General features: G+C 61.0%; 1 protein-coding gene across 1 annotated transcript; it reads right to left on the bottom strand.

The window, feature by feature from the left end:
* Window positions 1-27,267, bottom strand: NUDCD3 (NudC domain containing 3). The gene is made up of 6 exons (XM_079786026.1): window positions 26,776-27,267; window positions 21,459-21,787; window positions 10,513-10,645; window positions 5,754-5,897; window positions 2,897-3,085; window positions 1-1,312 (listed from the first exon to the last, which is right to left on the bottom strand). The coding sequence occupies exons 1-6, from the start codon at window positions 26,965-26,967 to the stop codon at window positions 1,202-1,204; spliced, it is 1,098 nt and encodes a 365-aa protein (XP_079642152.1). The 5' UTR covers window positions 26,968-27,267; the 3' UTR covers window positions 1-1,201.
* Window positions 27,268-27,848: the final 581 nt, after the last annotated feature.

Below are 27,848 nucleotides of genomic sequence, written 5' to 3' on the forward strand. Positions count from 1 at the left end.
GCTGGGTCAGACCCGCGGCTGGCCCGCGGGGACGGGCACACAGAACAACGCGGCAGCAACCCACGCAGAGGCCGAGTGCTTAAACACATTTATTGCAAACCCACGTGGTGGACGGCGGTCCTGTCCTCGGGCCTCGCCGGGCTCCGTGGCCCATCTGCTGCCGCCGCGTCTGCAGAGAGAAAACAGGCAGGAGCAGCGGCTGCAGGGCAGCCAGGGGCAGAGGCGCCGCCGATGGGAGGGCACCTTCGGCCGCTGTGACCAGCACCCCTCCCAGACGCGGACAGCGGCGCGGTGGACAGACACGGCACGGACAGCCACCAGTCGTGGTCCCCGTCCCCAGGTCACCGAGACGCAGACGCACCCACCTGGCCTCTGGGGAGGCCCCGGGGGCACATTTGTCACACGGACAACAGAGACCTGGGCCTGAGGAGGGGTCCCAGCAGGTGCAGGACCAGCCGGTGACGCGTGCAGTCAGCGCTCAGGCCACCAGGCACCGTGTGCCCCCTGCCAACGGCATCACAGGGACCCAGGGAAGCCGCCCTTGGAGCAGAAAGGCCGGCGAGGAACCAGCTCCGCCCACGCACACAGCGTGGAAGCCTCTGGAAGGGCTGTGCCACGGTTCCTCGTCCCCGGCTCCTGTGGGGGAGGTCCTGGCGACAGGCACGTGGCCTGCGGGACGGGGCGCAGGCTCGGGTCCGAGGCGGTGGGAGCAGAGCTGTAGTCGGGGTTGCTGAGAGGGACGGGCACCCGCTCAGCTCCGACAGGAACCAGGTCCCACAAAGGAAGGTGCAGGGTGGTGGGACAGGGCAGCGGTCAGAGGACCCACTGTGTGGGTGGCCACAGGACTTTCTCCAACATCCAGAGCATCACCCAGGACCGGGTGCCAGGTGCCCGTCTGAGGACGACTCGCCCAGCAAGGGAGGCTGAGTCCCCAAACGTCGGGGAGTCGCCCACCCCGCCTCCCGCCTCCCGCCTCCCGCGGCACGAGAACAGCAAGCAGAGCTAGACAGCAGCGAGGGGACACCTGCGGGCCTGCTCCACCAGCACCCTCGGGCGGCCCCGCCCTGCTCTGAGCGTCCGGAGAAGCAGGCAGGGCAGAGGCCACAGGCCCTTGAAGAAGGGACAGGGAGGGCATCAGACAGCAGGTCCCCCAGGAGGGCACGCCAGGCCGCCTCCCGCCGCGAGGGCGAGGGTCCTGTCCCTAAAACTGCACGGCCCCCGGGGAGATGTTGAACATGGCCGGGTCGAAGCGCTGGCCGCGGAAGGGAGAGCCTTCAGCGTCCCACCCCTTCTTCAGCATCTCATGGACTTTCTACAACAGAAAACAGACAGGAGGTTAACCCCTCCATCAGCCCCGGGCCTCCCAGGCATGTCTTCACAGTCGTCCCGATTGGCCGCAGTCCCTGGCCGGTCATCGGGGACCCTGCCTCTCCCCACGTGCACCAGGGCGGGGACACCAGTGTCCACCCCGGCTGCGCGAGGCCCTCCCCGTGGGACCAGAGCCCAGACTGCTTGTCTGGTGGCCACAGCCAATGCTGCTCAAGCACGAGAGGCAGCTCAGCGACGACGGCCAGAGGCCACTGCCCAGACACGAGCAGCAGATGCTGAGACCTTCAGTCAGCCCCAGCCCTGCCCCAGCCCTGCCCCAGCTGTCGACCCAGCGGGTCCGGTTCAGCGATGCGGGAGGAAGGACAGGGCCAGTCCAGCTCAGGGACCAGCCCACCTCGGGCTCTTCAGGGCCCTGGTGAGTCTGACCCGCCAACCCAACCCCACTGCGCGCAGTAAGGACACAGCGGTGGGTGGACGGACAGACCTACAGGCCCCGGCGGCGGGACCAGGGCACTCACAGAGTCAGTCAGGCCCCAGGAGACACACGGGACCCCGAGCACCTGGCAGTGTTGGTGAAGGGTCCCATGTTTGCCCAGCGGTTCACCCGTCACATCGGGGCGACCACCTCCCACGCGGGACCTGCGTGCTGAATTAACCTGAGGAAGCACCCTCCTCGCCTAACTCCTAGGATTGTGAGACCCGAGGGAGGCTGTGCGGGCCCTGCGGACCCAGGGTGCCACGTTCCGTGGTGTGTCACCACGGTCAGCGTGGTCTGAAGTACGTTAAGTGGAAAAGTCTACAGACAGACAACCCGAGTCCAAATCGTGCGCTGCTCTGAGTGGGCGATGAGGTGCCTCCGTCCCTCCCGCCGCCCGGTTGGGACGCGTCCATTTGTCCAGCGTCTCCACGTCTCGGGGGTCAGATCGGCCGTCAGGCATCACAGGCTGTGCCAGTCACCTGGTCCCCTCGATGCCCAGGGAGGGCGGGGACGCTGGTACGCGGACCCCGTGAGGAGCGGGAAGTGCGCCTGAAGGGAAGGTGAGCCGCGTGGGGAGACGGCCCTAGGGCTCCGTGCGTCCGCGGTCACAGGCCCCCCCAGGGGCATAAGGGACCTGCACCCATCAACCCCTCCTCCCGGCCACCGGCTCCACGGGCGCAGTGTGACCTCCCATCGCCACGTCCTCTTGCCGCGCCACGGCCTCGGGCCACGCGACCCTCGCCTCTGACCCCTGAGGTGAGTCGGGAGGACCTGCAGCCGGGCTGGGCCTGCCCCCCACTCAGGCGCCTGCGGAGCTGGGGACACAGGCCACACGGCTGGGTCTGTGCACGGCGCGTCGCGGCCCTGCCGCCTGAGCTCTGACCAGGTGTGAACTGCGTGCCCTGTCTGGACGGTGACCAGCTGACCGGCCGGAGCCGCCGGAGTCAGGACGCAGGGGACGGCCCTGCCCTGCAGCAACGGCACCGCCCGGCCCCGTCCACACCCTCACCTCCCAGCCCACGCACCTCCCAGTCCACACCGCCCCGCACCCTGGCCAGCCCGAGCCCGGAGGCGGGACGAGGCACGCACCAGCTCGTGGCTCTGGGGCTTCCCCTGCAGCTTCTGGTGGTAGTCGAAGGTGAGCCGGTCCAGCACGGCGTGCTCCTCCTCGCCCACCGTGGCCATGGAGCGCTCCTTGTTGATCTGGTCGATGTCGATGGGCTCCTCGCCCTCCAGGACGGCGCTCCACCAGTACTCACCCGCCTTGTTCAGGCTCACCTGGGGCGGGCGGGCGGGCGGGCAGGCGGGCAGTCAGTGTGGGGACTACAGTCTGGGGGTCAGCGGGGGGGGGCGGGCCCTTGCCCCAGGTCCTCACAGAGGACCGAGCTTCTGTGTCACCGCCCACACCCGCTGGCCACCAGGGCCCAGCCCACTCTCACCCGACGGGACACGCCCAGGAGTCCCAAGCTGCCGGCCGCCCCCACCTGTCCCCGCCAATCATGCCTCCCTGAGCCGCCACGAAGGCTCAACCCCAACAGCTCCTTCCAACAGACCCACCGCCTCCTGGCCACCCGCCCCGCTGCCTGCTCCTGCTCCCAAGCCCAGACCCGTGTCCCCCCCATGGCCCTAACTACGGCGTCCCCCCAGGGTGGGGCGGGGCGGTCGCTGTGACCTGGCCATGCGCCCTCCTTCCTCGCCTCCCTCCAGGCTCCTTTCATCACGGGCCGACCTCGGTTTCTCAGGGACCCCCGGCTGCTGGCTGGTTTCCCAGAACCTCCTCACAGACACTGAACCCGACATGGCACCCCCACCCCGTCTGTGCTGGGGACTCGCTGAGTCCACTCCTCCCCTCCTCAGTCACACACCTCGCTCCTAGTCAGGGAGCAGCCTGCCTGGCGGAGGTCGCTCCCCACAGCTGCCCCTCGGTCAAGTCTGGGCCAAGGAGACACTTGAGAGTTGGGGTGTGGGTGTGTGGGGGGGAGGGGGGTTGCGGATGAGGACGATGGGCAGGAGCCTGCTCAGCTCAGGCCACTCCTGCCGAGGACGTGCGCCAAGCCCAGCACCGGCCCCTCAGGGCAGTGACCGGGGCTTCAGCCACTGGAGCAGAGCCGGGCTGGGCTGGAAGGCAGACGAGGAGACGCTCCATCCACTACGAGGGCCGCCCGCCTGGCAGCCCGAGTCCCCAGGAGGCTGCTCTATGACACCACCCCACCCTGGAACTCCAACCCGCTCTCCAGGCGGGCCTGGGCCTGGGCCAATGCCTCAGACCAGGCCACCAAGAGGCGGGAGGGGCGAGGCCTGAGCACCGAGGGCCACCGGCCCCACCCCATTCCAGGCCGAGCTTCCACCAGCCTTGCGCTCACCGACACGCTCACAGCCAACCTGTGTTTGTTGTTTTTAATCCTCACCCCAGGGTGTTTTCCCACGGGATTTTATTACTTTTTAAAATATACTTTTATTGAAAAATAAATAAAAAATAAAATATACTTTTATTGATTTCAGAGAGGAAGGCACAGGGAAACAGAAACATCAATGATGACAGAGAATCATTGACGGGCTGCCTCCTGTACGCCCCCTACTGGGGATCGAGCCCACAACCTGGGCATGTGCCCTGACCGGGAATCAAACCCGGGACCCTTCAGTCCACAGGCCGACGCTCTATCCACTGAGCCACACCGGCTGGGGCTTTCCCTTGAATTTCAGAGCGAGTGGAGGGGAGGAGGCAAGAGGAACGTCGACGTGAGAGACACTGACTGTTGTCTCCCCACGTCCCCGAGCAGAAGAGAATCTGCGAGCCTTCCGCCCGTGGCTGTCGCTCTAACCACTGCGCCTGCTTGGCCGGGAACCTCGTCCTCACCAGAAAGCCCACAGGGACATGGGAGTGCGGGGGGGTCAGCAAAGGCAGGGAATGACCAGGCCCAGTGTTGGGGGGACAGGGTGGCACCTGGGGCGGGGGAGCCCGCAACCTGAGGCCAAGGACTAGCCAGCCTGTCACCGCTTTCGAGCGCTGTGACCAAGGGGAGGATGCGCCTGCGCAAACCCTGTCCTGGGTCCGACAGCCCCCGAGGGGACGCACGGACCCCGTCAGCGAACACGGTGCGGCTGCCCAGGCCTGAATGACCTGTGAGGGCATCTCGTCGCGGGGACGGCCTTGCCTCGGCAGCTCCGTGGCAATGAGGCCGGCACCCTGCGAGGAGGGGGAGGAGGCCGAGGAGCCGGGGAGGCTCGGTAACCAAGGAGGAGCCGGAGCCAGAATCACGAAGCCTCGCTCACACTGCGTGGGAGGAGGGAGGCGATAACTGGCACCAGGATTAGCTGCCGCCCCCGCCTGGCGGGCTGCCATGGGCCTGGGCTCTGGAGGGCGGCTGGGAGGTGAGCGCGTGGAGGCTGGGGGCAGGCTCCCGGGAGGCCCCACCCTGTCCCAGGGTTCCAACGTTCCTTCCCTCAGCCTGGAGGTCGCACACCCGAGGCCACATGCACCCAGCCCTGCCCCCGCCACCCTCTCCTGTCTGGGTCCCCTCTGCTGTCTCCAATCCCCGCTCCTCTCTAAGCACACATGTCATGGACAACCAGGGACCTCCCATCTCGGCCTCCGCCCCCGCAAACACCCGCTCCCCAAGTCCCACCACAGCCAGGGCGGCGAGGACAGCGGGGCCGTCCACCCTAGTCCCCCGGGGCCAAGCGACAGGACAAGAAGCGGCGGTCCCGGAGGCCCCCGTGATGACCCGAACCGGGCGGCCGGTGAGTGGGGCTGGCCACAGCCAGACCTGGCGACCGCGGGGCCTGCCCTCCCGAGCGCAGAGCACGGCGCTCCCGGAGCCGGAGCCGGAGCCAGAGCCGGGCTGCGTCGGGCCCAAGTGTCCCCAGAGGCCAGTCAGCCCCACGGACCTCGGGCCTCCACACCATCCGTCCGAGGGCGCTCGTGGGCGCACAGCACCGCACTCACCAGGACGCACTTCCCGGGCTCCAGGCTCCACAGAGAGCTCTCCGTGTTGACCTTGTGCGTGAACTTCCCCTCCATGAGGACGCGCTCCCCGCTCTCCTCCAACACGGCCACGCGGATGGAGCTGCTGCTGAGGGCCACGGAGACCTGAGGGGGCAGAGCTGAGCTGTGGGAAGGGAAGTGGGACAGTGGGGGGGCGGGAGGGAGGGAGGGAGGAGAGGGGAGGGGAGGGGAGGGGAGGAGAGGGGAGGGGAAGGAAGGGGAGGGGAGGGGAAGGGAGGGGAGGGGAGAAACAAGGCAGGGGCATCCTGGGGTCACCGGGTGTCCTGAGAGACAATCTGGCACCGACTGGCTCAGCAGGTGGTGGGTGATCACCTCCAGAAGAGCCAGACCTGGGGCGGGGGCAGGGGCGTGGGGAAGGGCTGCTCTCCCTCCACAAGCCGCTGCGGCAGGACCGACCGGACCCAGGACCGACCGGACTGTGGCTGTCCCTCCGCAGCCGCTGCCGCCTCTGCGCCCGGTGCTGGGTTCTGGGCCTGTCCCTGGGAAACCCGCTCTACAAGCCGAGCTCCCGGCCCTTCCTCAGGTTCCGACCCATGAGGACGTCCCCCCACGAGCGAAGTCGGCCCCAGGCCCGGGTCACCAGGTCAGTAACCAGAAGAGGAAAAGGACATGGACTCCTGCCGTTTCACTTCCTCTTTAAATCCTAAAACCTGGTGCTTTATGACATGGTCACCTTTTCATAACATTTGCACAACATGGGAGGTGACCTGACCTGACGGCCCCCAGACAGCCTCCCCGGGTCACTGCCGAGCAGAGCCGCTGTGAAAGGCCTGAAACAAGACACTCAGGCACTGACTCTGTACCCACGGGGGAGGCGGGGAGGCCTGGGGCAAAGGGCCATCTGCACGCTGGCGGGGGGGGGGGGGGGGGGACCAACCTCCGGGAGGAAGAACTCCACTCAACGGGCTCTGCACAGCCTCGATTCAGCCAGCTCGCTCAGGCCTCCCCACAGCACCCCCCTCCCCCCCGTGGGATCCGACCACCACGGCCGACAGGCCTCCCCGACTGGACAGCACTGCAGCCAACACCGGAGGCTGGTCGGGGCTCAGTCCTGGCCGCGCAGGAGCTCAGCGCCCAGAAAGCCCAGCAGCCGGCAGAGGGCCTGCGTGGCACGAGGGCACGTCCCCACTGGCCCCGACTCAGTGCCAGCTGTCACCCGGCCTGCACCCTCGGTGGGGAATAAACACACTTTTCAACCAAAACCCCCCCAGGGAGGGAGGGCTGCATCCTGGGAGGAAACGGGCAACATGGAGACAGGCGGGCACAGGAACGAAGCAAACCCTGCAGAGCTGGTCGCAAACAGGGCTTTCTAACATGCTCCCTATCGATGCCTGCAGCGAGATCTGGGAAGACGCTGTGTCTACAGACCCAGAATGAAATATGAAAACAGAGCTGGGCAAAAAGAGCACTCAGAGCGAAAACGCAGCGGCTGAACAGGCCTCAGCAGACACTGGGGGATCAGGTCAGACTGATGAAGGCAGAGGCCAGGCCAGGCCGAGCCTGCACTGCGGACACTGTGGCGGCCACTGGACATTACCAGAGCTGAAGGAAAGCGTGCTTCCAGGCCGGGGGCCGACAGGCTGAAATTTTCCGACACTGATTTTAAAAAGGTCCTAAAAGCTCCAAAGAGGAGAAAACCAAGTCCACACACAGCGCTGACCGCCACGTCTCTGGACACGGTGGCCTGGGTGCAAGGACAGGAGCGAGCCTCCCCCTTCCAGGGCAGAGCCAGACTCTGCACCCAACTACGCAGCAGGCGGGTTCCACAACCACACCCGCCCCCACACACCTGGCCCGCATCACTGTGAGGAAGTTACAAGGGTGAAAACTAAGACCGAGGAGGACCCGAGTGGCGAGCACCAGGTACAGACTGGCGGGCATGAGACGGGCATGAGACAAGCAGCCCTGGACGTGGCGCCCGCAGGCTGGCAGCTCTGCTGTGGGGCTGAGAGAGATCTCAAAGGTCTCCTCACAGGAAGACTACGGTCACTAACTGTGCCATCATCTCTCTATAGAAAAGGCTAATATGCAAAGTGTCCCCTTGGGAGTTCAACCAGGAGTTCAACCACTCTCTATGACATATGCTGACCACCAAGGGGCAGCGCGGAATGAAGGAAGGCCCCCACGGGCAGCCGGAAGCCCCCGATCAGCCCTGATCGCCGGCCAGGCCTAGGGACCCTACCCGTGCACAAATTTCGTGCACCAGGCCTCTAGTTTCTCAATACAAAGCAGGCCTGGTCACACTCACACCCTGTCCTGACCATGTTCCTGTCAGTTCCACCTCCGGACGCTGGAAACCCGGAGACCAGGAGGGCTGAACGGCAACCTGAATCGAGAGGCGCAGGCGGCCGGAGAGGGGAGCTCCCCCAGTGATCTCAGGAGGAAAGCCCTGCCGGACAGCAAGCGCGTGGGGTCTAGCACTTCGGAAGCTGCCACGAAAGCTCACTATTTTTGAGAAGAGAAAAAAAGGCAGCGAGAAACCAAAAACCTAGACGAAGGGCACGGGTGCACTTGGCAGGTGAGGACAGGAAGCAGCAAGAGCCCTGCGCACATGGGCTCCCTGCGGCTCCTGGGACTGGGGACTCGCTGGAGGCCGGCAGAGCCCAGGGAGCACCGGGCAGGAAGCCTCGGCCAGAACGGCGGGCGCTGCCACATCTCACCTGCCTGGACCGCCTGGCCCTCCGCCCCGTAGCCCATCCCCGCCCCCAGCCTGGACCGGGAACAGGTCTGTGCCGAAGGCAGGAGGGACCACACAGGTTCATGCTGATGGCGACGCACGAAACACCCGCCAGAGGCCCCGGGGAACCTGCCGTGATGGCGAGCGGGCGGGCCGGTCCAGACAGGCCAGAGGGCCCTGTGGTTGGACCCGTGCTAGACCCCGAACAGCCGCCTTATACATAGGAAAGTGCAGCCTGCGGCTGCTCCATCAGGAACTTCCCCAGCAGGGCCTTCCCATGCTTCTAACGCAGCCTCAGAGGGGAACCCCCCTGCGACGCCATGCGCTTTCGGCACAAACTCCAGCAGCACTTCAAGCGGGGGCTGAGCCTCACCAGGCAGGGCACGCCCAGAGGCCGGATGCTATTCCGGAAGGTGCCCAGGGCATGGAGGGCGGCAGCACGCGTGAGCCCAGGGCCGCAGGGCCTCACCGGTCAGCAGGACCGCCCTCGGGAGGAAGGAGGGTGCTAGGAGAGGGACCCGCTGCTGGTCAGTGTGGCCCAGGCTGATGGGGGGGGGGGGGCTGGGCGTGGCCTGGCCTGCACCTCCAGGAGTTTTCTCACCTGCAAATGAGACTTTACACTAAAATGCTGTGGAGGTCAGTTTTCCAGCATCACACCCTACGATTCGCGAAATGCCAGGTTGGTAACCAGCCGGCTGACGTCACGGTCGCCATGGCTACTCTGAAGAAGGCAAGCAGAGTGGACGAAGCAAAGACCTGCCCACGTCTCTAAGGCCTGAGACCCGAGCTTCGTCTAGAAGTTTCCTTCAGACTCACCAGGACGAAAGACGGGAAGGGCTGCCTGTAAACCAGGACACTTGCCCCACCAGCCTCCGCCCTCGGGCAGGCCCCTGCCAGAGAGACCAGCCTCCCCCTCGGGCAGGCCCCTGCCAGAGACCAGCCTCCCCCTCGGGCAGGCCCCTGCCAGAGACCAGCCTCCCCCTCGGGCAGGCCCCTGCCAGAGACCAGCCTCCCCCTCGGGCAGGCCCCTGCCAGAGACCAGCCTCCCCCTCGGGCAGGCCCCTGCCAGAGACCAGCCTCCCCCTCGGGCAGGCCCCTGCCACAGAGACCAGACTCCCCCTCGGGCAGGCCCCTGCCACAGAGACCAGCTGGCGGAGGAGGCAAGCTTCTCGCCTGTGGCTCCCGCAGCTGCTGGAGAAGGGGACCAGGACCCACACTCGGGGCCCCCCTCCCCCTGCACCCCGTGCTGCCCCCCCCCCACCCCTGCGCTGCTGTAGTCACGCCGCCATGAGGATGGCACCTGGGAGGTGCCAGGGACAAAGACCAAAAATACACACTGCTGACGGGTCGCTGCGGAGGCCCCGGGGAACGGCGGCGCGGCCCGAAGGAAGTGGCAGCCCCGAGAAACCCTGAGGTCAGCAAACCAGAGCGGCACTAAGCTCGCCGGGCTCTCAGCGACCAACACTCGGGTCACCAAGAAACGGAGAGGAGAACTGTTAAAAGGAGGTCACAGCTTAATGAGAATGCCGCGGAAAAACACCGCGGGGGGAGGAGATCCAAGAGGTAGAGACGAAGGGAGGGAGTGAAATCAAGTCCGTGGTGTCACAGAAACGCCTCCTCTGCCTAAGTCCCGGTGCCGCCCACCGGGCCGGCCACACCCCGAGCCAAGCAGCGCTGTGCCCTCCTGCGCCCACAACGGCCAGGGCGGCTGGGACGGGGGCTGAGCGGCACCCGCCGAGCCAACGGCTGCCGCCTGTCCCCGCACAGCCCCGGGGCCGCCTGTCCCTCCAGAGCGCGGCTGCTGGGCCCCGGCCGCGCTCTCCCCGTGAAGCGGCCTTGCCCACCTTCTCTCTGTGGAGACTAAGCCACAGGACACGAGATACAGCAGCTTAAAGCGAAGCTCAGGTGCATCCACCAGCACGGGAGGCTGGGCGAGGCCGTCGCCCACCTGGCTGGCGTGGCTGAGGGGGTGGGGTGCTGGGGACACCTGTGCCCGGGCGGAGCGGCTGGGAGAGCGGTTACCTGCCTGCCCTTCACCACGTGCTGGGGCACCGGCACCTTGAGCTCCAGGTCGGTGTAGTCCTGGGACCAGGTGTAGTTCTCCCGCACGGCTCCGTTGTAGCTGTCGGGGTTCCTCTGGAACTGCTCCTGTCTCCTGGAAAGAACCACACGTCAGGTGCCAGCCCGGCCACGGCCCCTCACACCTCAACACGCGGGGCTCCAGCCTCCTGGGAAATGCTTTGACCCATGAGTTTCTTTTTAAAATCCAGCATCAGTCATTTTACCTACACCTGGCACACGGTTCAGCGCCGCCGCCAGCCCTCCCCGGGCGAGGTCCTCACCACAGGACCAGGCCCGGCAGCCAGAGCCGTCCTGACCCCAGAGCAAGAACCGCATTCAGACGAGGAAGGTCCCTTACAGGCTCCTGCTGGCCAACATGGACAATGCGAGCACCCAGAGCAGTGTCCACAGGGACCGGAGCACAGGCGTGTTCACACCCTGAGGTGGCTCAGGGGCTGAGCATCGACCTATGACCCAGGAGGTCAGGGTTTATTCCTGTCAAGGGCACATGCCCAGGTTTTGCACTCAATCCCTAGCTGGGGGCATGCAGGCGGCAGCCCATCAATGATTCTCTCTCATCATTGATGTTTCTCTCTCTCCCTCTCTGAAATCAACAAAAAAATATTTTTAAAAATAGGGAAAAAAGATGTTAGACTTATCACTACAATCAAATGTCCCCAGTCCTGCCCTGGTCCGTTGCTCATTGGTTAGAGTGTCTGCCCACGGACCGAAGGGTCACTGGTTCAATTCTGGTCAAGGACACGTACGTGTGGGAGGCAAGCAATCGATGTGTCTCTCACATTGATGGTTCTTTCTCTCTCCCCGTCCCTTCCACTCTCTAAAAATCAATGGAAAAAATATCCTCTGGTGAGGATTAACAAACACAAAAAACAACAGGAAAAAACTAAGCGATTCTACACCTGACATCAAGGAGGCAGGGTAGCTGGGATCTCGCGTAACGTGCCCGAGCGCTCACTACTCTGACCACCGATCAGACGCTCCGCCACCATGAACACACGGTGTCCACTACGAACTCCCAAACTGACAACAGAACGGGACTCCGTTATAGGAGGCTTTTCCTTACATCACGTTAATTATTTTAACAGGGAGAGAGGCGCTCCATTTCTTACGAGTATGTGAAAGCAAGAGATACATATTAAAACAAGAAGTAGGTCATCTGTTCCATAAATACAACCATTGAAGGATGCGGAATTCTTGGTCTTTTAACTCTATTTTCTACTAGTCATCCAAGAGGAGGAAGCTACTCCAATCACCAGGAGACTTCCCCAGTGAGCAGTGCCGAGACGCAGAGCCACACTCCCACCTCCGGGACGGCCCAGCGGAAAGAGCCTGGAGACAGCTGATGGGCGGTCATGTCGAGATGCGACACGCACCACCCACTCAGCAGGCGCAGACCGGACGTCCAGCCACGGCCCGGCTCTCATCCCGCCCCCACCCCCCGCCCGCCGCAGCCAGCAACTGCCCCAAGGGTAAGGTGACCAAACATCCCGCTTTTGGCGGGACAGTCCCGATTTTTAACAATTTGTCCCCCGTCCCACGGCGTTTTAAAAAAGTCCTGATTTTTTGAAAGAATGCACAACAAGCTAGGGAACGGCGGGAGAACGGGAAGGGAATATACGGTTTTCGGCGGCCATGTGGCTATTTAGCCAGTATATGAGTTTTATATTATTTTTGTTAATTTTATAATGTTAAACTTTAATAATAACAAATAATTGTTGAGAACTGATTATCGAGAACTGCTTATCAAAGTTCGCATGGTTGATCAGTTGTTAGAATTCGACCACCATTGTGTGGACTTAATGAACAATGGCATTTTTTGGGATTGGCAACGACGAAAACATTTTGTAACTGTCTCTCAGACGATACACATTGTACTGCGTGCTAGTAAGCTAGTTAAACAAGTGATGTCATTACAAACCAGCTATTCAGATAATTTAGGTAAGTAATTTATTTATTTATTTCATAAATACATAAATTTTCTTGAATTTAGCAGACAGTACTCGTATTATTTATATTTTATAGTGGCGGCAAAAAGTCTAGCGCCGGCCTTGAAAGTGACACTTACGACTTACATTACGGCAAATTCATGACCTTTTAAACGACGACAGCAATCTACTAAAAAAAATTCACTCAAATGAGAAATATGCCAAAGAATAAAATAATACTATACATAATTTTTTATTTATTATATTTGTAAATTGTACTTATGTTGAAATTTAAAAAAACATATTACAATACTATTTTTGCGTTCTATGAAAATTTTTGTTGCTCCATATAGACCAAATTTTTAATCAAGAACCACCCCCCCCCCCCCCCCCCCGGTCAATGGTGTCAACCTTACCAATGTTAAAATCTGGTCACCTTACCCAAGGGGCACCCGATGTGCCCACAGAGGTGACTCACCCAGTTTACACCTGGCCTCCGAGTGCACCTCAAAGTCACAGCCCTGAGTTTCTACCAATCCTGTCAGGACCCCCACTGTCACTCTGAAACCCCCACCTTACATCCAATTTCCAACTCACAAGTCTGGCCTCACACCCCCCGGGAGGCTGCCAGCTTTGGGGTGACGCTGTCCCTGAGAGGTGAGCGACACTCTGCTGTCCTATCAGCAGGCCCACGGTGGTTTTGGGGAGGCTGACGCTGGGGGACACAGGCCACAGCGGGGTGGCTCGAACCCCCTGCCTGTGCTGCTGACACTGGCATCAGACACCAAAATGCCCGATTCGTGAAGTCCACGTCCTGCTTCGGGGTTTGACGAATGAAAGTTCGGCATCCGAGGAGAAGGCAGAAATGGGAAGAGGAGGAGAGGAGGAGGTCTGGGAGGCGGAGGCCCCGGTACAGAAGGGGGTGGAGGGTTAGGGCTGACGGGCGAGCCTGGGCCACCTCTGTCCTGGCCACAAACCACGGGCACTGACCCAGCTGCTGATCGTCCCCAGCCGACCGGGACAGATGTGCCCAGGCCTGGGAGGAGGCGCCGGCACTGCTAGCACCAGGTGCCCCGCCAGGGAGTGAGGCGGCGGCAGAACGGAGGCACCTGTCAGGAGTGCGGCCAGGAGCGAGGCCAGCTCTGCAGGAGGTGGCGTGGCGAGGGGACCAGGGAACCAGGGAGCCAGGGACCCCAGAGGCAGGGCCGAGGGGAAAAGGCAAGTCTACCAGCAGGTCTGGCCCAGGAGGAACGGCCTGGTCCTAAGCGCTGAGAAGCTGACCTTCTCAAAGGGGGGGGGGGCTACCAGGACGCCTGCCCCGTTCCGCGTGGAGGAGGCGTGAGCGAGCCCTTCCTCACGGCCATCCCAGCCCAGAGGGCGGGAGCAGCGTCCCCAGCAGCCCCTGGGCCCTGCTGGCAGTGGGCCCCAGAGGAGAAACAGAAAGTTTCCTAAGTCTCTCCCCACTAGACACGTAGTTGCAATCAAAGGAGAAACACTAACTTGTTGCTACAAAGGAGAAACAGTAACTTGTCAGCCACAGGAAACACCACAGAAAACCACCCTGGCCAGGGACAGCCGGCAAAGAGAAGGCCGCCTGAGGACGAGGTGGCCCCGTGCAGGGAGGAGGTGGCCCCGTGCAGGGACGAGGTGGCCCCGTGCAGGGAGGAGGTGGGCCCGTGAAGGGAGGAGGTGGTCCCCGTGAAGGGAGGAGGTGGTGGCCCCCCGTGAAGGGAGGAGGTGGTGGCCCCCCGTGAAGGGAGGAGGTGGTGGCCCCTGTGAAGGGAGGAGGAGGTGGCCCCTGTGAAGGGAGGAGGTGGCCCCGTGCAGGGAGGAGGTGCCCCCGTGAAGGGAGGAGGTGGCCCCCGTGAAGGGAGGAGGTGGCCCCGTGCAGAGATGAGGCCACACCTGGCCCAGGAGAAAGGACACATTGGATTGAGGCCCTTGCGCGGCTGCAGCAGGACCTGACACGGGGACACCAGAAGTGGGTGCATGGCAAGTCTTTGTGTGATTTCTGCAACGTTCTTTGTGCACCTGATTATCTACAAGGGAAAGTGTTTTAAAGACCACAATAAACAAACCGGGACTCTGGGCACCACTGCCTTGGAGCTCACCACGTGGCTCCCAGCCTCTGACGCCTGCAGCCCATGCTGAGCTGCGGCCGCAGGACCAAGAGACGTGCTGCGGTTCGGGTTCTGAAGGTTCAACGTGCAAGTTTACTTCTAAACGCTGTTGTCACCAAAGCGCCACCACAGGCACCCACCGGCCTGCATTCTAGAGAACCGCTGGGAACCCCGGTGAATCACTGGTAAACAGGACCCCGGACAAACCCCACAACACGGACAGAACAAAAGCACAATCCGACAGGGCCACACAGAGAGAGTAAAGGCACACCTGCCCTTAGAAAGAGAGGCTCCAAGCAGACATGTCAATTCTCTCTGATTTGAAACATGAATTTCATGTATTCCCAAAGAAACTTTCAATAGAATTTTCTCATAGAAAATTTAATTTCCAAAAAAAGCCTGGGGGAGAGGGGATGCAGGCCTGGTCCTGCAGGGCAAATGCATTTCAGTAAAGAATGGCCAACACAGAGACAGATACTAACGGACAGAGGAAAAGAAAAAGCACGGAATCATCTGCACAGCCAGCCATCACCAGCATACACACAGGGAGTGGCGTTTCCCACAAAGCCAACGAGGTGAAAGCGAGCGGCGGTCGAGAAAGGGGCCAGGGCACCCGGCCCGGCTGCCCCCCACCAGATGGCCCGGCCTGGCCCGTGACGCAGGAGCCCGTCCGGGAACCTGTCCCAAGCAGCACAGCTGCGCCCTCATGGAGCTCCACGGTGACGGCCAGGCCAGGAGCAACCTAATCACACTCCCCAGGGGACTGGGTGGCGTGCGGCCACGGCGGATGCTCTGAGGCAGGTCCTGCTTCGGTCAGCGCCCTCGGAGAGGGGCTCCTCCGGCCGCTCACTCAGACCTCCCAGGAGGCCAGGAGCAGCCCCGGGATTATTGGGCGGGTTCCCAACTGTGACAGGGGAAGGGCCAGCCACGCCCACCACACGCGGGCAGCCGGAGACAGGTCCCTGCTGCTGCTTGTCCCCCACGGACGCGACAGAGTCCACACACAGCAATCACACGTGACAGGAAAACATGGCCAACGTGAAAATGTTACAGAACACCAACGCATACAAAAGAAAACACGGCCCATGGTTGCCTTCAGGGAGAACTCACTTTCACCACACACTCGTAAGTTCTTCTCTTTTATGGCTGTTAATCCTCACCCAAGGCTATTTTCCTATTGATTTTTAAAGAGGGGAGAGAGGGAGGAAGAGAGGGAGAGGAAGAGAAACGTGTATGTGGCAGAGACATCAATTGGTTGCCTCCCATATGCATCATAGCTGGGGCCGGGATCAGACCTGCAACCCAGGTATGTGCCCGACCGGGAATCGAACCCACGAGGCCTCGGTGCGTGGGCTGACGCTCTAACCACTGAGCACACTGGCCAGGGCACACTTGTAACTTTCAAAAACATTTACCCTAAGTCCCCAGCCAGCTCACCACACCACAGGCCAGCAAAACGCAGACTGCAGAAACTCTATGGGCCAAAAACTTGATGTTGTAAACAAACGAATTTTGAGGGAATAAAAAAGAATAGAGAGGATTTCCAGCCGTGTCTCAGGCGGTTTCTTAGGTTCTCTAAGAACGTAGGCTATTTGGTGCCTGTGGCAGCATTTTAGTGACAACAGAAAAGCAATGTGTAGGTGGGGCCTTATTTGCAGATTTACACAAACCGTCATCACTGTTATTTAAATTGAGACGGACCAGAAAACCGGACACTAAACACGGGCGGGTGACGGAGGGGCAGGGCGGGCATGGGCTGGCGGTGGGTGCGCGGGGCGGGTGCGTTCTTCAGTCCCTCCCGTCCGTGATCAGATTCTATGAAAACATCCTCGGTGGGGTGCACGTGTTTTCCCACGGGAGAAAGCAAGCTGGCCTAGGAAGGCCTTCGGGGTGTTACAGGAAAGCACGCAGGGCAGCTGGCTGTCGAGTGCTGAGCAGGCTCTCTGTGCCGAGAGCTGCTCTCTCCTAACACAGGGCGCACCCACCGTCCCGCCCGTGCCCAGGACCCGGCCCCGCGCCCACAACGCTGGCCCTACCCTCACATGGTGACGCCACACAAGGACGTCACCCGTGTACACGTCAACTTCTCCATCTGCACGAAGCAGGCGGTTCGTGTTCTCACACCTTGGAACACACACTTCTCGGGGGAAGAACTGCCGCTGATCCTCACACTGTCCTCCTCCACGGGCTCCCTGAGCCGCCCCAGGCTCGGGCAGCAGCTCACCTTGCCAGCACAGCCTCAGTCTCCAAGCAGCTCCGTGGACATCGGTGTTGGCAGATACCCAGGCTAACCCCTGCTAGGATGAAGGTAACAGCTCTATGCTATAGGGAATTGCAAAATAAAAACAAAAATGCAGCCTGGTCGGTGTGGCTCAGTGGTTGAGCATCAACTTATGAACCAGGAGGTCACAGTTTGATTCCTGGTCAGGGCACACACCCCAGGCTACAGGCTGGATCCCCAGTAGGGGACGAGCAGGAGGCAGCCGATCAGTGATTCTGTCTCATCATTGATGTTTCTCTCTCCCTCTCCCTTCCTCTCTGAAAGCGATAATGATGTTAAAAATGTTAAGCTCCTAAACCAATCATAAAAGGCACTTCACACACGGCTCAGCATTACCTCCGCAGCGGAGAACAGATGGCGAGGAGACACCTGCCCCAAGGGGCACGGCTTCCTGCAGGGCGCAGCCGGATGAGGAGCTGGAGGGCTCTGCTGAGAGCTGGGCCTGGGCGCCTGCGGGCCGTGAGCAGTGCCCGCACGGGGAGGAGGCGTGAGGAAACCTGAGCTCCTCTTGCACACTGTGCATCCCCACGCGGACGCGAAGACACGGAGCAGCCTCCTGACCAGCCTGTCGGCCAGGCTGCAGCCGGCAGCCGTGTGTGCAGCAGCCCACGGCCCTCACACGCGCTGTGGCCTGTTCCCGGGCAGGCGGAGGGACAGCCAGGAGTGACACGCCGTGCACACCGCAGTGTGGAGCACCCCTCCGGCAGCCCAGCTCCCAGGCAGGAATCTACTTTCCTTCATGTTCTTTTCTAGAGAATTCTGTTTCTGATCTATGAAGGCAAAGCCAGAGGTGGCCCAGCCTGTCTAGATTTCCATCGCATCCCAGCACCAGCTGCAGCGACACCTGCCGGCCAAGCGGTGAACGGCAGGACGGTGGCAGCCTGCACTGGCAGCTCTGAGAGGCGCCTGGCTGTCCCTCTCCTGCCCTCGGCACAGACCCAGTCCTCTGAGCGCAGGCACGGGTCAGGGCAGTCCCACCAGGACCCTGAGCATCCCCGCCAGTGTCCTCACCACGACAACGTGGAGCTGGGAGCCGGGCGGAGCCCAGCACTTCCTCAGGGGCCCTTCCCCCCCCCTCCCCGCCCCGTGTGTCCAGGACACGTGTGCCCAGACTCCCCTCCAAGGAATAAAGCTGGGCCCTGTAAGCCCTGGGCAGGGGGGGGGGGTAGCTTCAATTAAAATTCCCTCCAACATCTCCTAAACTGCCCCAAAATGCCCCACGCGTGGTTTACATGTACAAGAGACCTGCGGTCGGCGGGCCTGGAGGGGACGGGCAGAGAGGCCAGAGCTGGGTGGGCAGAGTGCCCTGTCTGTCGATGGCCCGTAAGGGACCACACTTGTCAGTCATGAACATTCCAACAGTGAACTCTTGCGTAAAGTGTACACAGTGAATATGGCTCATAATAAAAACGTATGTAAAATACAGATGCACACGCTTTTATTATCTTACTGCATTTCCCCGCAGGGCCTCTGCTGAGTTTGTTTAAATTAAACAAGCACGTGACGGGACAGTAGGACGAGAGGAGTGGCCGCTGCCCACGACTAGCACTGGAGAGCCTCCGGCAGTGGGCAGCCGACAGGAGCCAGTGGAAGCCAGCGTCTCAGACCTGGTCCCAGGGAACTGGCTTTTGGACCGGGTGCTGACGGACGGAGCTTGTGTGTGGTCATCGGAAGAGTAACTGCCTTAATTTCCCGCTGACAGAGCCCGACCCACAGTTCACAGGGTGCAGACCCTGGGCACCGATGGGGGCCTGGGACCACCTGGGAGAGCAGGACAGGCTGCTTCCACGCCCACCTTCAGACCCGCCGCAGCTGCTGCTCAGGCGGCTCTCGGGTGGGACTCCGAGACATGGCCGCCACGTCCTGCTTTGTTCATGGAAAACCAGTGAGCTCCTGAGGGCTGAGGCCCTGCCAGGGTGCTGGCCGTGCCCGGCTGAGGTTTCCCTCCCAACAAGCCGGGGCCTCACAAACAGCTCAGGCCGCCCAGGACACAGCCGCTGACCAGGAACAGAACGGCGGTCTCTACAAAACCACCACAGCCAGGCAGCGATCTCACGGCTACTCAGAATCAAAATCAAACCCCCTTTTGATAAAGTTTTTAGAAGTTACAAAAATAGTACAAAAAACAGTAAAATAAAATGTATGCTCATTGCAAAAAAATTAGAAAACCTAAGGGACAAAGATGACAATGAAATACACTCAGTTCCACAACTATTCATGTTTCCTTCCAGGCCTTCTCTCTGTACAATATGAAATGTTTCCCAAATTTGTTACCAGTTTGAAGCCTGCTTTTCTCATGACATTCTACCGTGAGAACATCTGTAAGTCAGGGTTCAACCACAGAACCAGAAGAAACACATTGAGAGGTTCCCTGTAAGAAATGGGTCTGGGTGCCTGTGGGGCGGCGAGGCCAGTCCAAACCCCAGAGGCCGCTATGGAGGCCCGAGACAGGCTGAGCTGCTGTCCCAGGTGACCCTCCCGACCTATCCAGGGCTGACCGCCCGGGACAGTCTCCCTCACTGAGGCCACAGCACCGCCCTGTGACCCCCGATGGCGCTCGCTGAGGGACATCAACGGCCATCCCCACACCACGCCGGCGCTCCGCTGAGACGTCGTGCAGGGGTGCTTAGCGTCCAGCACTCTCCCGGTCTGGCTGATACAAGTGATGCTGGAATAAACGAACGGGACAGAAGTAACTGCATGTCCCATCTTCACTCTCCGGTCTAACTCTTTCAGGGACAGCTCCTGGAACAGGGGAGCCCTCGGGAGCCAGCAAGGTCCCCGGGGCCACCAAGGGCAGGACACGGCCACGTTCCACCAGCCGGAGGGAGGGCCGCTGCCCACCTGAAGGTTGGGGAGAGCCCCGAGGCCACGTCTCAGAAGAGGGAGAACCAGCCCAGAACAGCAGGGACTCCAGGTGCCCAGCCAGGCTTACCTAGAGGCGCCGTGCACTGCCTGCAGGAACAACCCTACACAGCCCTTGAAGGAAATGCAGACGCAACAAGGCATTCACCACGCCCAGCATCCAACATAAAGCTACCAGGTGTGTGAAGAACAGGAAAACAGAGACCATTCAGTCAACCGAAACAGCCAAGAAATGACAGAGACAATGGAGACTTTCAACAGCTGCTGCAAACACATTCAACAATTTAGAGCAAAGCCATGAGAGAAGTCAAACCCTAAAAGAGGATCCCAGGGGATCTGCAGAAAGCACGCCTCCTGCCGTCGGCAGCGTGTGGGTGAGCTGAGGTCGGACCCACAGCAGGGGAAGGAAGTCTGAGGACAGGACCTCGGAGAAGAGACGACGGAGAAAGCCTGGGGTTCAGGGCTCAGATATCCCCTCTCCCCCTGCCCCGCAGCGTAAACACAGGGAACCGCCGGAGCAGGGGGCACGGTCCGGACGGGGCCATCGGCACTCTCCCCCTCAGAGACCCCGCGAGCACGAGGCAGACAGACCGCACTCCTTCTTCTAATGTGCTTTTATTGACTTAGCGAGAGGGAGAGAGAGGGAGAGGGAAAGAGAAACATCGATGAGAAAGAAGCATCGATTGGCTGCTTCCCGTGCGCACACTGACCGGGGGTCAAACTCACACCCGGGTGTGAGTCCTGACCGGAACCGCACCAGCCACCTCTCCGTGCCAGGACGCCGCCCAGCCAGCTGAGACCACCGGCCAGGGCTGGGACACATTTATTTTTTAAAAAGGCTCCATTCAATATGCGACGAGAATATCCCCAGCAATGAGGACCCCACAAGGCGGCTTTGGGACCGACGCAGGGGGAGGCTCCTCCCCAGCCGTCTGCACGGGAGCTGCGCCTGAGACGAGCACCCTCAGCCGAGGCCCCGCCAGGCCCAGGCCCTTTCTCTACTGGAGTCCCATGTGCACCCAGCCCCCTCCTGCGCCACCGGCCTCCCCGGCCAACACCCGCTGTCTGAGCCTCCTCACGGTGCTGCTCGTCCACCTGCAGGGTCACACACCGAGTCTCCACGTGCTGCCTCACTAGGAGCTGCGCTCAGAGCAGCCTGGGGGGTGCAGCAGAGCGGGAGGGACGCTGTGGCCGAGGCAGAGGACGGGGCTCCCCTGGTCAGGACAGGGCAGGGCGGGTTTCCCAGACACGGCCCAGGAGCACAGGCAGGCATCCCAGCAGGGCAGAGGCACGTGACCAGCGCACAGACCGGGACTCAACCCCGAGGAGCAGCGAGGGCACAGCCTCCACTCACTGACACGCCAAGGGGACTCTGGTGCACGGCCCCTGAACTGACCGCCCCTTCAGGTGCCGTGAGGCCGAGCACCGTGGCGCGCATACCGCCATGTCCGGCAGGGACTGCTGGAGCCCACAGACCCTCGGCCTTCAGGCTGAGTGACACGCACTCGGCCTGACCTTACCAGGGACAAAGGGAGGAAGGCGGCAGCCACCGCCCCATCTGTTGAAGCAAAGTACTGTCTGTCACTCGGCCTGCAAACACGAGGAGCTAAGTAAGTGCTGGCAGGGCGCTGTCACCCAGTGAGAACCACTCCCACAAACCCCCGCCCCCGTGTCCAGCGAGAAAGAAGGTCTTACCTGGGAAGAGGTGGGGGCTCCCTCGGGGTCTGAGCAGCACCCGCATCCGAGGCCGGCGGCTCTGCAGCCTCCCGGGAGCTGGGGGCCACCTCCTGCACGTCACGCAGCTGGCCTTGAGGCTCCGCAGGCCCGGCCGAGGCCAGGGCCGCGTCCGCGTCCGTGGTGTTGACCTCCACCTCCAGCTCTGGGGCAGGGACGGGCGCCTGCTCCCCCGAGGCTGCAGCTGCTGCCTCCGCAGCCTCCGCCTCCTTCCTCCTCATCTTCTCCTCCAGCTCCTTCCTCCTCTTTTCATCGTCCTGGCGAGCCATGCGGTCAAAGGTCTGGAACACCTGGAAGCAAACGAGCAGCAATGAGCGGTGGCGACGTGGCAACGTCCAGGATGAGAGAAAGGCAGCACCCAAAGCAGCTCCCACTGGGGGACAGATGGCACTGGACTCCACCGAGCAGCTGTGGGCACCTCCGTGTCCGCAGACGGGCAGCCAACAAGCAAGGCCCGCAGGAGCCCAGCCAGCCCCCGGCCCGCCTGCCACCACTCACACCGCGGCCGGCAACGCAGACAGCACGCTGCCCAGGGGCTGCGCGAGGTGTGGGCACCAACAACCCCAACTGCAGAGCGAAGGGGGGTCCAGCTAGCCTTCGCTCCCCAGAACAGCGGGGACTCCCTGCACAGGCTCGGGAAAGCTTGGGAATTCACTCAACAAACCCCATGCCCTGCCTGCCACGGGCAAGAGCACCTCCACTGACAGCGCCCCCAGAACTCGGCACGTGGGCGAGCCAGCCGGTCTCCTCTGCAAGTCACACCCAGGGAGCACAACCAGCACAGACCACACCGACAGCGGGCAGGACAGGCTGGGCTGCACACGCGTGCGTCAGACTGAGGGCGAGCCCCCTTCTGCTGAGAAACCTGAAGACTTTTCCGGGGAGGAGGGGCCTGAATCAGACCTTCAACCAAAGGCACACCTTCCACAGGAACCACACGTCCGGGGCGGGGCCACCACGCAGATCCTGCCTCCCTGGGGCAGGAAGGAGGGACACCCACCCTGGAAAGTGGGGGCAGCCTCACCACCCCCAGCAGCCGTGCTCCCAGTATTTACCCAGAGGAGCTAAACACTCATGCCCACACAGAAATGTGCACACGGCAACTTCATTCATACGTGTCCAAACTCGAACCAACCTTCAGTAGGTGGCGGGCACACGTGGACGATGACTACTCAGCACAAGGAAACGATCGCGCCAGGAAAAGACATGGAGGACCCTTACGTGCACAGTGAGTGAGACGACAGCCTGAAAGGCTACATCCTGTACGATTTCAACTCCAAAGCCAGACAGGACAAGTCCCATGGCGGCCAGCAGTTGGGAGGAGGGAGGAGCAGGTGGCGCAGGGATTTTCAGGGCAGGATACGACTCTGTGATGGCCGTAGGGGAGTGGGGTACGTGTCATGGCATCTGTCCCACCCCGAGTGAGCCCTAATGCACACTGCGGGCTCTGGGTAATGGTGCCGTGTGTGCAGGTTTATCGACGATAACAGACGCTGTGACTCCGGGGGTGATGGCAATGGGGAAGCTGGGCATGTGGGCGCAGGGGGTTATGTGGGACTTCTGCTCAACTATGCTATGAACCTAAAAATTCTCTAAAATATGTCTCACTAAAATAAAAAACAAAAATTTTAAAAAGTGGGTAGGAGTCAGCCTCCAAAGGGCTAGAATGCAGACAGAACTAAAGAAGGCGCTAAACAGCCCTAACTGGTTTGGTTCAGTGGATAGAGCGCTGGCCTGCGGACTCAAGGGTCCCAGGTTCGATTCCGGTCAAGGGCATGTACGTTGGTTGCGGGCACATCCCCAGTAGCGGGTGTGCAGACGGCAGCTGATTGATGTTTCTCTCTCATCGATGTTTCTAACTCTCTCTCCCTTCCTCTCTGTAAAAAATCAATAAAATATATATTTTTTAAAAAAGGTGCTAAACAATACCAATTTGTGCAAACATTCTCTCAAGACCCCGGAGAACGCTGAGGAGGGAAGGTGGGCTGAGGTGAGTAACTCCCCCAGGCCTGCCAGGGAAAGGAGGAAGGAGAGTTATCTGGCAGCACCGAGCACTGAAAGACGTGGCAGCGGAAAGCCAAGTCCTAGAACCTGGAGACAACACCAGACCCATTTCTACTTCTCGCTGCACCGCAGCCTCCCACTCACTCTAGAACCACAGGACTGGGGGGCTGAAGGGTCTCCTGTGACCCCCAACCACCTTCTCCCCAACAGGCGGTGACTCGCCAGGACTCCCGGAGCTCATGAGGGACGGTGGGAGCGGCTCCCTGACCCTCCTTGGCAGCTTCTGGGCAGGCTGGGCAGACTCTGGGCTGAGATGAATGGAATGGCATGCCGACCTAGTTTTCCTTAACCTGTTAACTGCCATGCGTCATGTCCAAAATGGAAACCATCCCACACACCACGATATTTTGAATTTAAAAAATCAACTTGCGCCGAAACCGGTTTGGCTCAGTGGATAGAGTGTCGGTCTGTGGACTGGAAGGTCCCAGGTTCAATTCCGGTCAAGGGCATGTACATTGGTTGCGGGCACGTCCCCCCGTGGGGGGTGTGCAGGAGGCAGCTGGTCGATGTCTCTCTCTCATTGATGTTTCTAGCTCTCTATCCCTCTCCCTTCCTCTCTGTGAAAAATCAATAAAATACATTTTTTTTAAAAAATCAATTTGCAAAACAAAAATAAAATAAGATAAAATAAAAAATCAATTTGTAATGAACATTATAAAAATAAGTAATTACTCATAATGCGGGTGTTCTTGAATATTTTCAGCTGAAAATTCTCACGAAAAATGATGTTAAAGTTGGTCAGGGCTGCCACTTAGGGAAAACTTTTTTTTTATAGACGCGCGTGGCGTGTTGGGGAGGTCCGCTGCTTGCGTCTAGACGCTCATGGTGGACAACGGGCTAAAAACCACGCAGGCTGTGCACCAGGCTTGCAGGTCCTCAGAACTTGGGGGGGAAGTCTGAGAAGCTCGACACCAGCCCCAAAGCATGAGGGAGAGCTCTCGAGTTCCAGTCCTCCACCCACACCCGCTGGGCTGTGCTGAGAGACCCCCAGCACCCACTGCAGGGCAGCACCCACAGGAGGGCCTTCTGCCTCACCGCAGACGGGAGGGTCAGGAGCCACCTGACCCACTGGAGGTGACACTGCAGCACCTTTATTGGTTATACAGTGCAGTGACAGACAAGACGGACTTCAGGGGCACCACAGTGACTCAACCCCTGTATAGCTCAGTGATCACCATGGCTCTGGGTGAACCCCGTCACCATATCCTAGTGAAGTCATCACGATGCCGGCAGCCCACCCCCCACCTGCCTGTCCTATCACTGAAATCTGCGCTGACCCAGTCTCTCCACGCTGTGCCCCCGTGCTGACCTCGACTAACGCCTCTGTGGTTAAAGGACAGCTCCCAGGATTCGCCGGGTCTTCCCAGACAACAGTGGCGGGAAGTGCTGGCGGTTAAGGCTCCTGGCAACGCGGACAGGAGGAAGCACTTCCAGAAAACACCAGCCCTCCAACCATCTGCTGGAAACTGGCCTTGGTGTTGGTGAGACTCCCCCGTCCACCCCCACTCCTCCCACCCCCACTCCTCCCCTCCCTCCCCTGCTCATGCCCCAAGGGCTGCCCTCCACCTTCAGCTCTTCTGTCCTTCAAACTGCCCAGCTCCTGTCTCCTGCAAGATCCAATCCTTCGATCCCATCAGCCTGTAGGCAGGGGCTTCTGTATGCATCTCAAATCCCACTGGTCTAACACTTACCCTTTCCCCTAAATTCAAATGACAGTACAGTTAACGCGCTGTCATTATACCAGGCGCCCAAGTCTGAAACCTCAGGTCACCGGATTCATCTGTCCCCTCCCTCTGCCCTGGAAGGGTACATGGAACATAGTAGGTTCTTTATACACTGACACCAGACAAATGAGTTACCTGTCAGTTCATCGGCAAAACAAGGGCAAAGGCCAACCTTTCAGGCTGCGTTAGAATTAAGTCAGGGGGCGCCTGCAATGTGAAGCTCCTCTCATAATAACCAGCACAACCAGCGCTCAGCAGCTGCTCCTTTCTCCTCTCTGCACGCTACCTTCACCCTAGATTACAGGGTGCCCACCCTACTGTGGAATGGGTAAAAAGGACAGAGCTGGAATCACAAAAAGGATGGGTCTGTGGAATCAAATAACCTTGCTGAATTGGCACCCTCACCTGCCACATAAAACTCAACCGTGTCCATGTCCCAGGGACGTCCATGGGGTTTAAACTGCCAGACACCCTCCCTCAGCCGGCACTCAGACGCTGAGAGGGCGAGGAACAGCCGCAAGTTCTGGATGAGCCCTTGCTAGACCCTGTCATCTCCGGGTAGTCGCTCACGCTGCACGCTTTGTCTCTTCCGCAGCCACAACTGTAAAGGAGGGGACAGGTGTGCGCACCAGAGGACCTGGGAGGCCCCACCAGCGTTTCTGGCTTCTTCGGTTCCTACAAACAGGCTCAGGGCTTGGCTGAGCACCTGCTTTCAGTCCCAGCGAAGTCCCACCTCCCTGTGAAACCTCTGATTTCCAAGCCTAGCCCTTTCTCCCAGCGGGCTGTCACATACTGGCCTCGCACAGTTCTCTGCTCTGATGTGTTTTATCTTCTCAAATGTCACAAGCGTCACAAGGAAGCCAACACGAACACCCTCATTAAATACCCACACCGCAGTGCCTCCCCAATGCCTCTGGCAGCTGAGTGCGACTGCTTGTTACATGCCAAGGAGCACAGTCAACTTCGGCCAATGAATATTAATAGGACCTCAAACACACAATGCATTTAGCCTGGAACACACAGACATATGCTCAACCGCACTGCTTCAGACCTAGGAGGTCGCATTTCAAACAAGGGGACCACACCCACAGAAGCCACAGGTCACCAGTCCCCCCCGCTGCCTCCAGCCCGTGGCCCTGGGCGCGCAGGTCCGCGCTTCCATCCCCGACTGGCAGCCCCGGCGCCTCCGCGGGCCCAGCGCTGCGGGCGCTAAGCTACTCTGACACCCAAGTGCGCCCGGTGTCACCCGGGCTGCCGAGCGCCAGGCCCGCTCCCCCGAAGAGCAACTTGATACGCGACCAGCGGCTCTGCTTACTCGCAGCCGCGGGCCCAGGAGGTGAGCCCAGGCCAGCGCCGGAGGGAGAAACTGAGGCCGGGCGCGCAGGGAGGGACGGGCGGCGAAATCGCGCGGGTCGGGGGCTCCGGGAAAAGGGCCTCCGGGGAGGGTGCTCCCGCGTCCGCCCCCCTGCTCGCCCGGCCGCCCCGGTCACCTGCAGCACCAGCGCCTGCGCGGCCCCGGGCGGGAAGCCCATCCGGTCCGTCGGGTGGCGCAGCAGGCGGTAGAAGTCCGTCTTGCGGTAGAGGAAGCCGAAGAGCACGCGCAGGAAGTCCTGGACGTTGCCCACATGCTGCAGGATGCCCAGCAGGGCCTGGTCGTACAGCTCGGCCGCCCCGGGCTCCATGGCGTCGCTGACCGGAGGGAACTCGCTCACGGCGGGCCCGGACGCCGGCCTCGGCTTCTTCCGGTGCGTCGCGGTAACGGCTCCGCCGCCCGCGGGCCCGCGAAACTTCGGTCCGCGCTCGCTCGGTCTCGCCGCGGGTCAGCGCTCAGGCGGCCTCGCCGCCGGCCCCGCCCCGCCGCGCCGCCGGCCTGCCCGGGCGGCCTCGCTGAGGAGGGGACTCGGGCCCCCAAGTGGCTCCTGGACGCCCGAGAGCCCGGGGCTCCGCGGCTGAGGGCGCCTAGCGGCCACCTTGGAAACGGGCGGAAGAAAGTGGGCGGCGGCGTCACGCGACCCGGCGTTGTCACGTGGTCTGGCGTTATCACGTGGTCTCCCCGCCCCAGCGCTGCAGGGTAAACAAGCTGCGGTCCAGCCCGTATTGAAATGCTGTCAGTGAGAAGCGTGAGCTCGCAAGCCGCAAAACGACGTGCTTTGCCCTTCAGTGCCTATGGCTGAGCGGAGCCAGCCTGAAAGCGGCCGCGCAGCATCGCCTTCTGGAAAAGGCGGGCCGCAGGAACAGTCATCCGGTACCGCGGTTGCCAGGGTGGGTGTGAGGAAAGGTTGACTGGGTGAAGCACAGGGCCCTGGACCTTTTCTGTGTGGTGTCCGTGAGGGACACCTGTGGGCTCGGGAGTGTCAGTACACAGAGAAACTCGGTGGGATGCACTTTTTAAAAAACATATATATCATTGAAGAGATTGGGGCCCTCGCTGGTGTGGCTCAGTGGATAGAGCGTCGGCCTGTAGACTGAAGGGTCCGGGTTCGATTCCGGTCAAGGGCACATGCCCAGGTTGCAGGCTCGATCCCCAGTGGGGGCGTGTAGGAGGCAGCGGATCAATGATTCT

This window comes from Cnephaeus nilssonii (genome assembly GCF_951640355.1).
Source record: "Cnephaeus nilssonii genome assembly, chromosome: 12".
Taxonomy (NCBI): Eukaryota; Metazoa; Chordata; class Mammalia; order Chiroptera; family Vespertilionidae; genus Cnephaeus; species Cnephaeus nilssonii.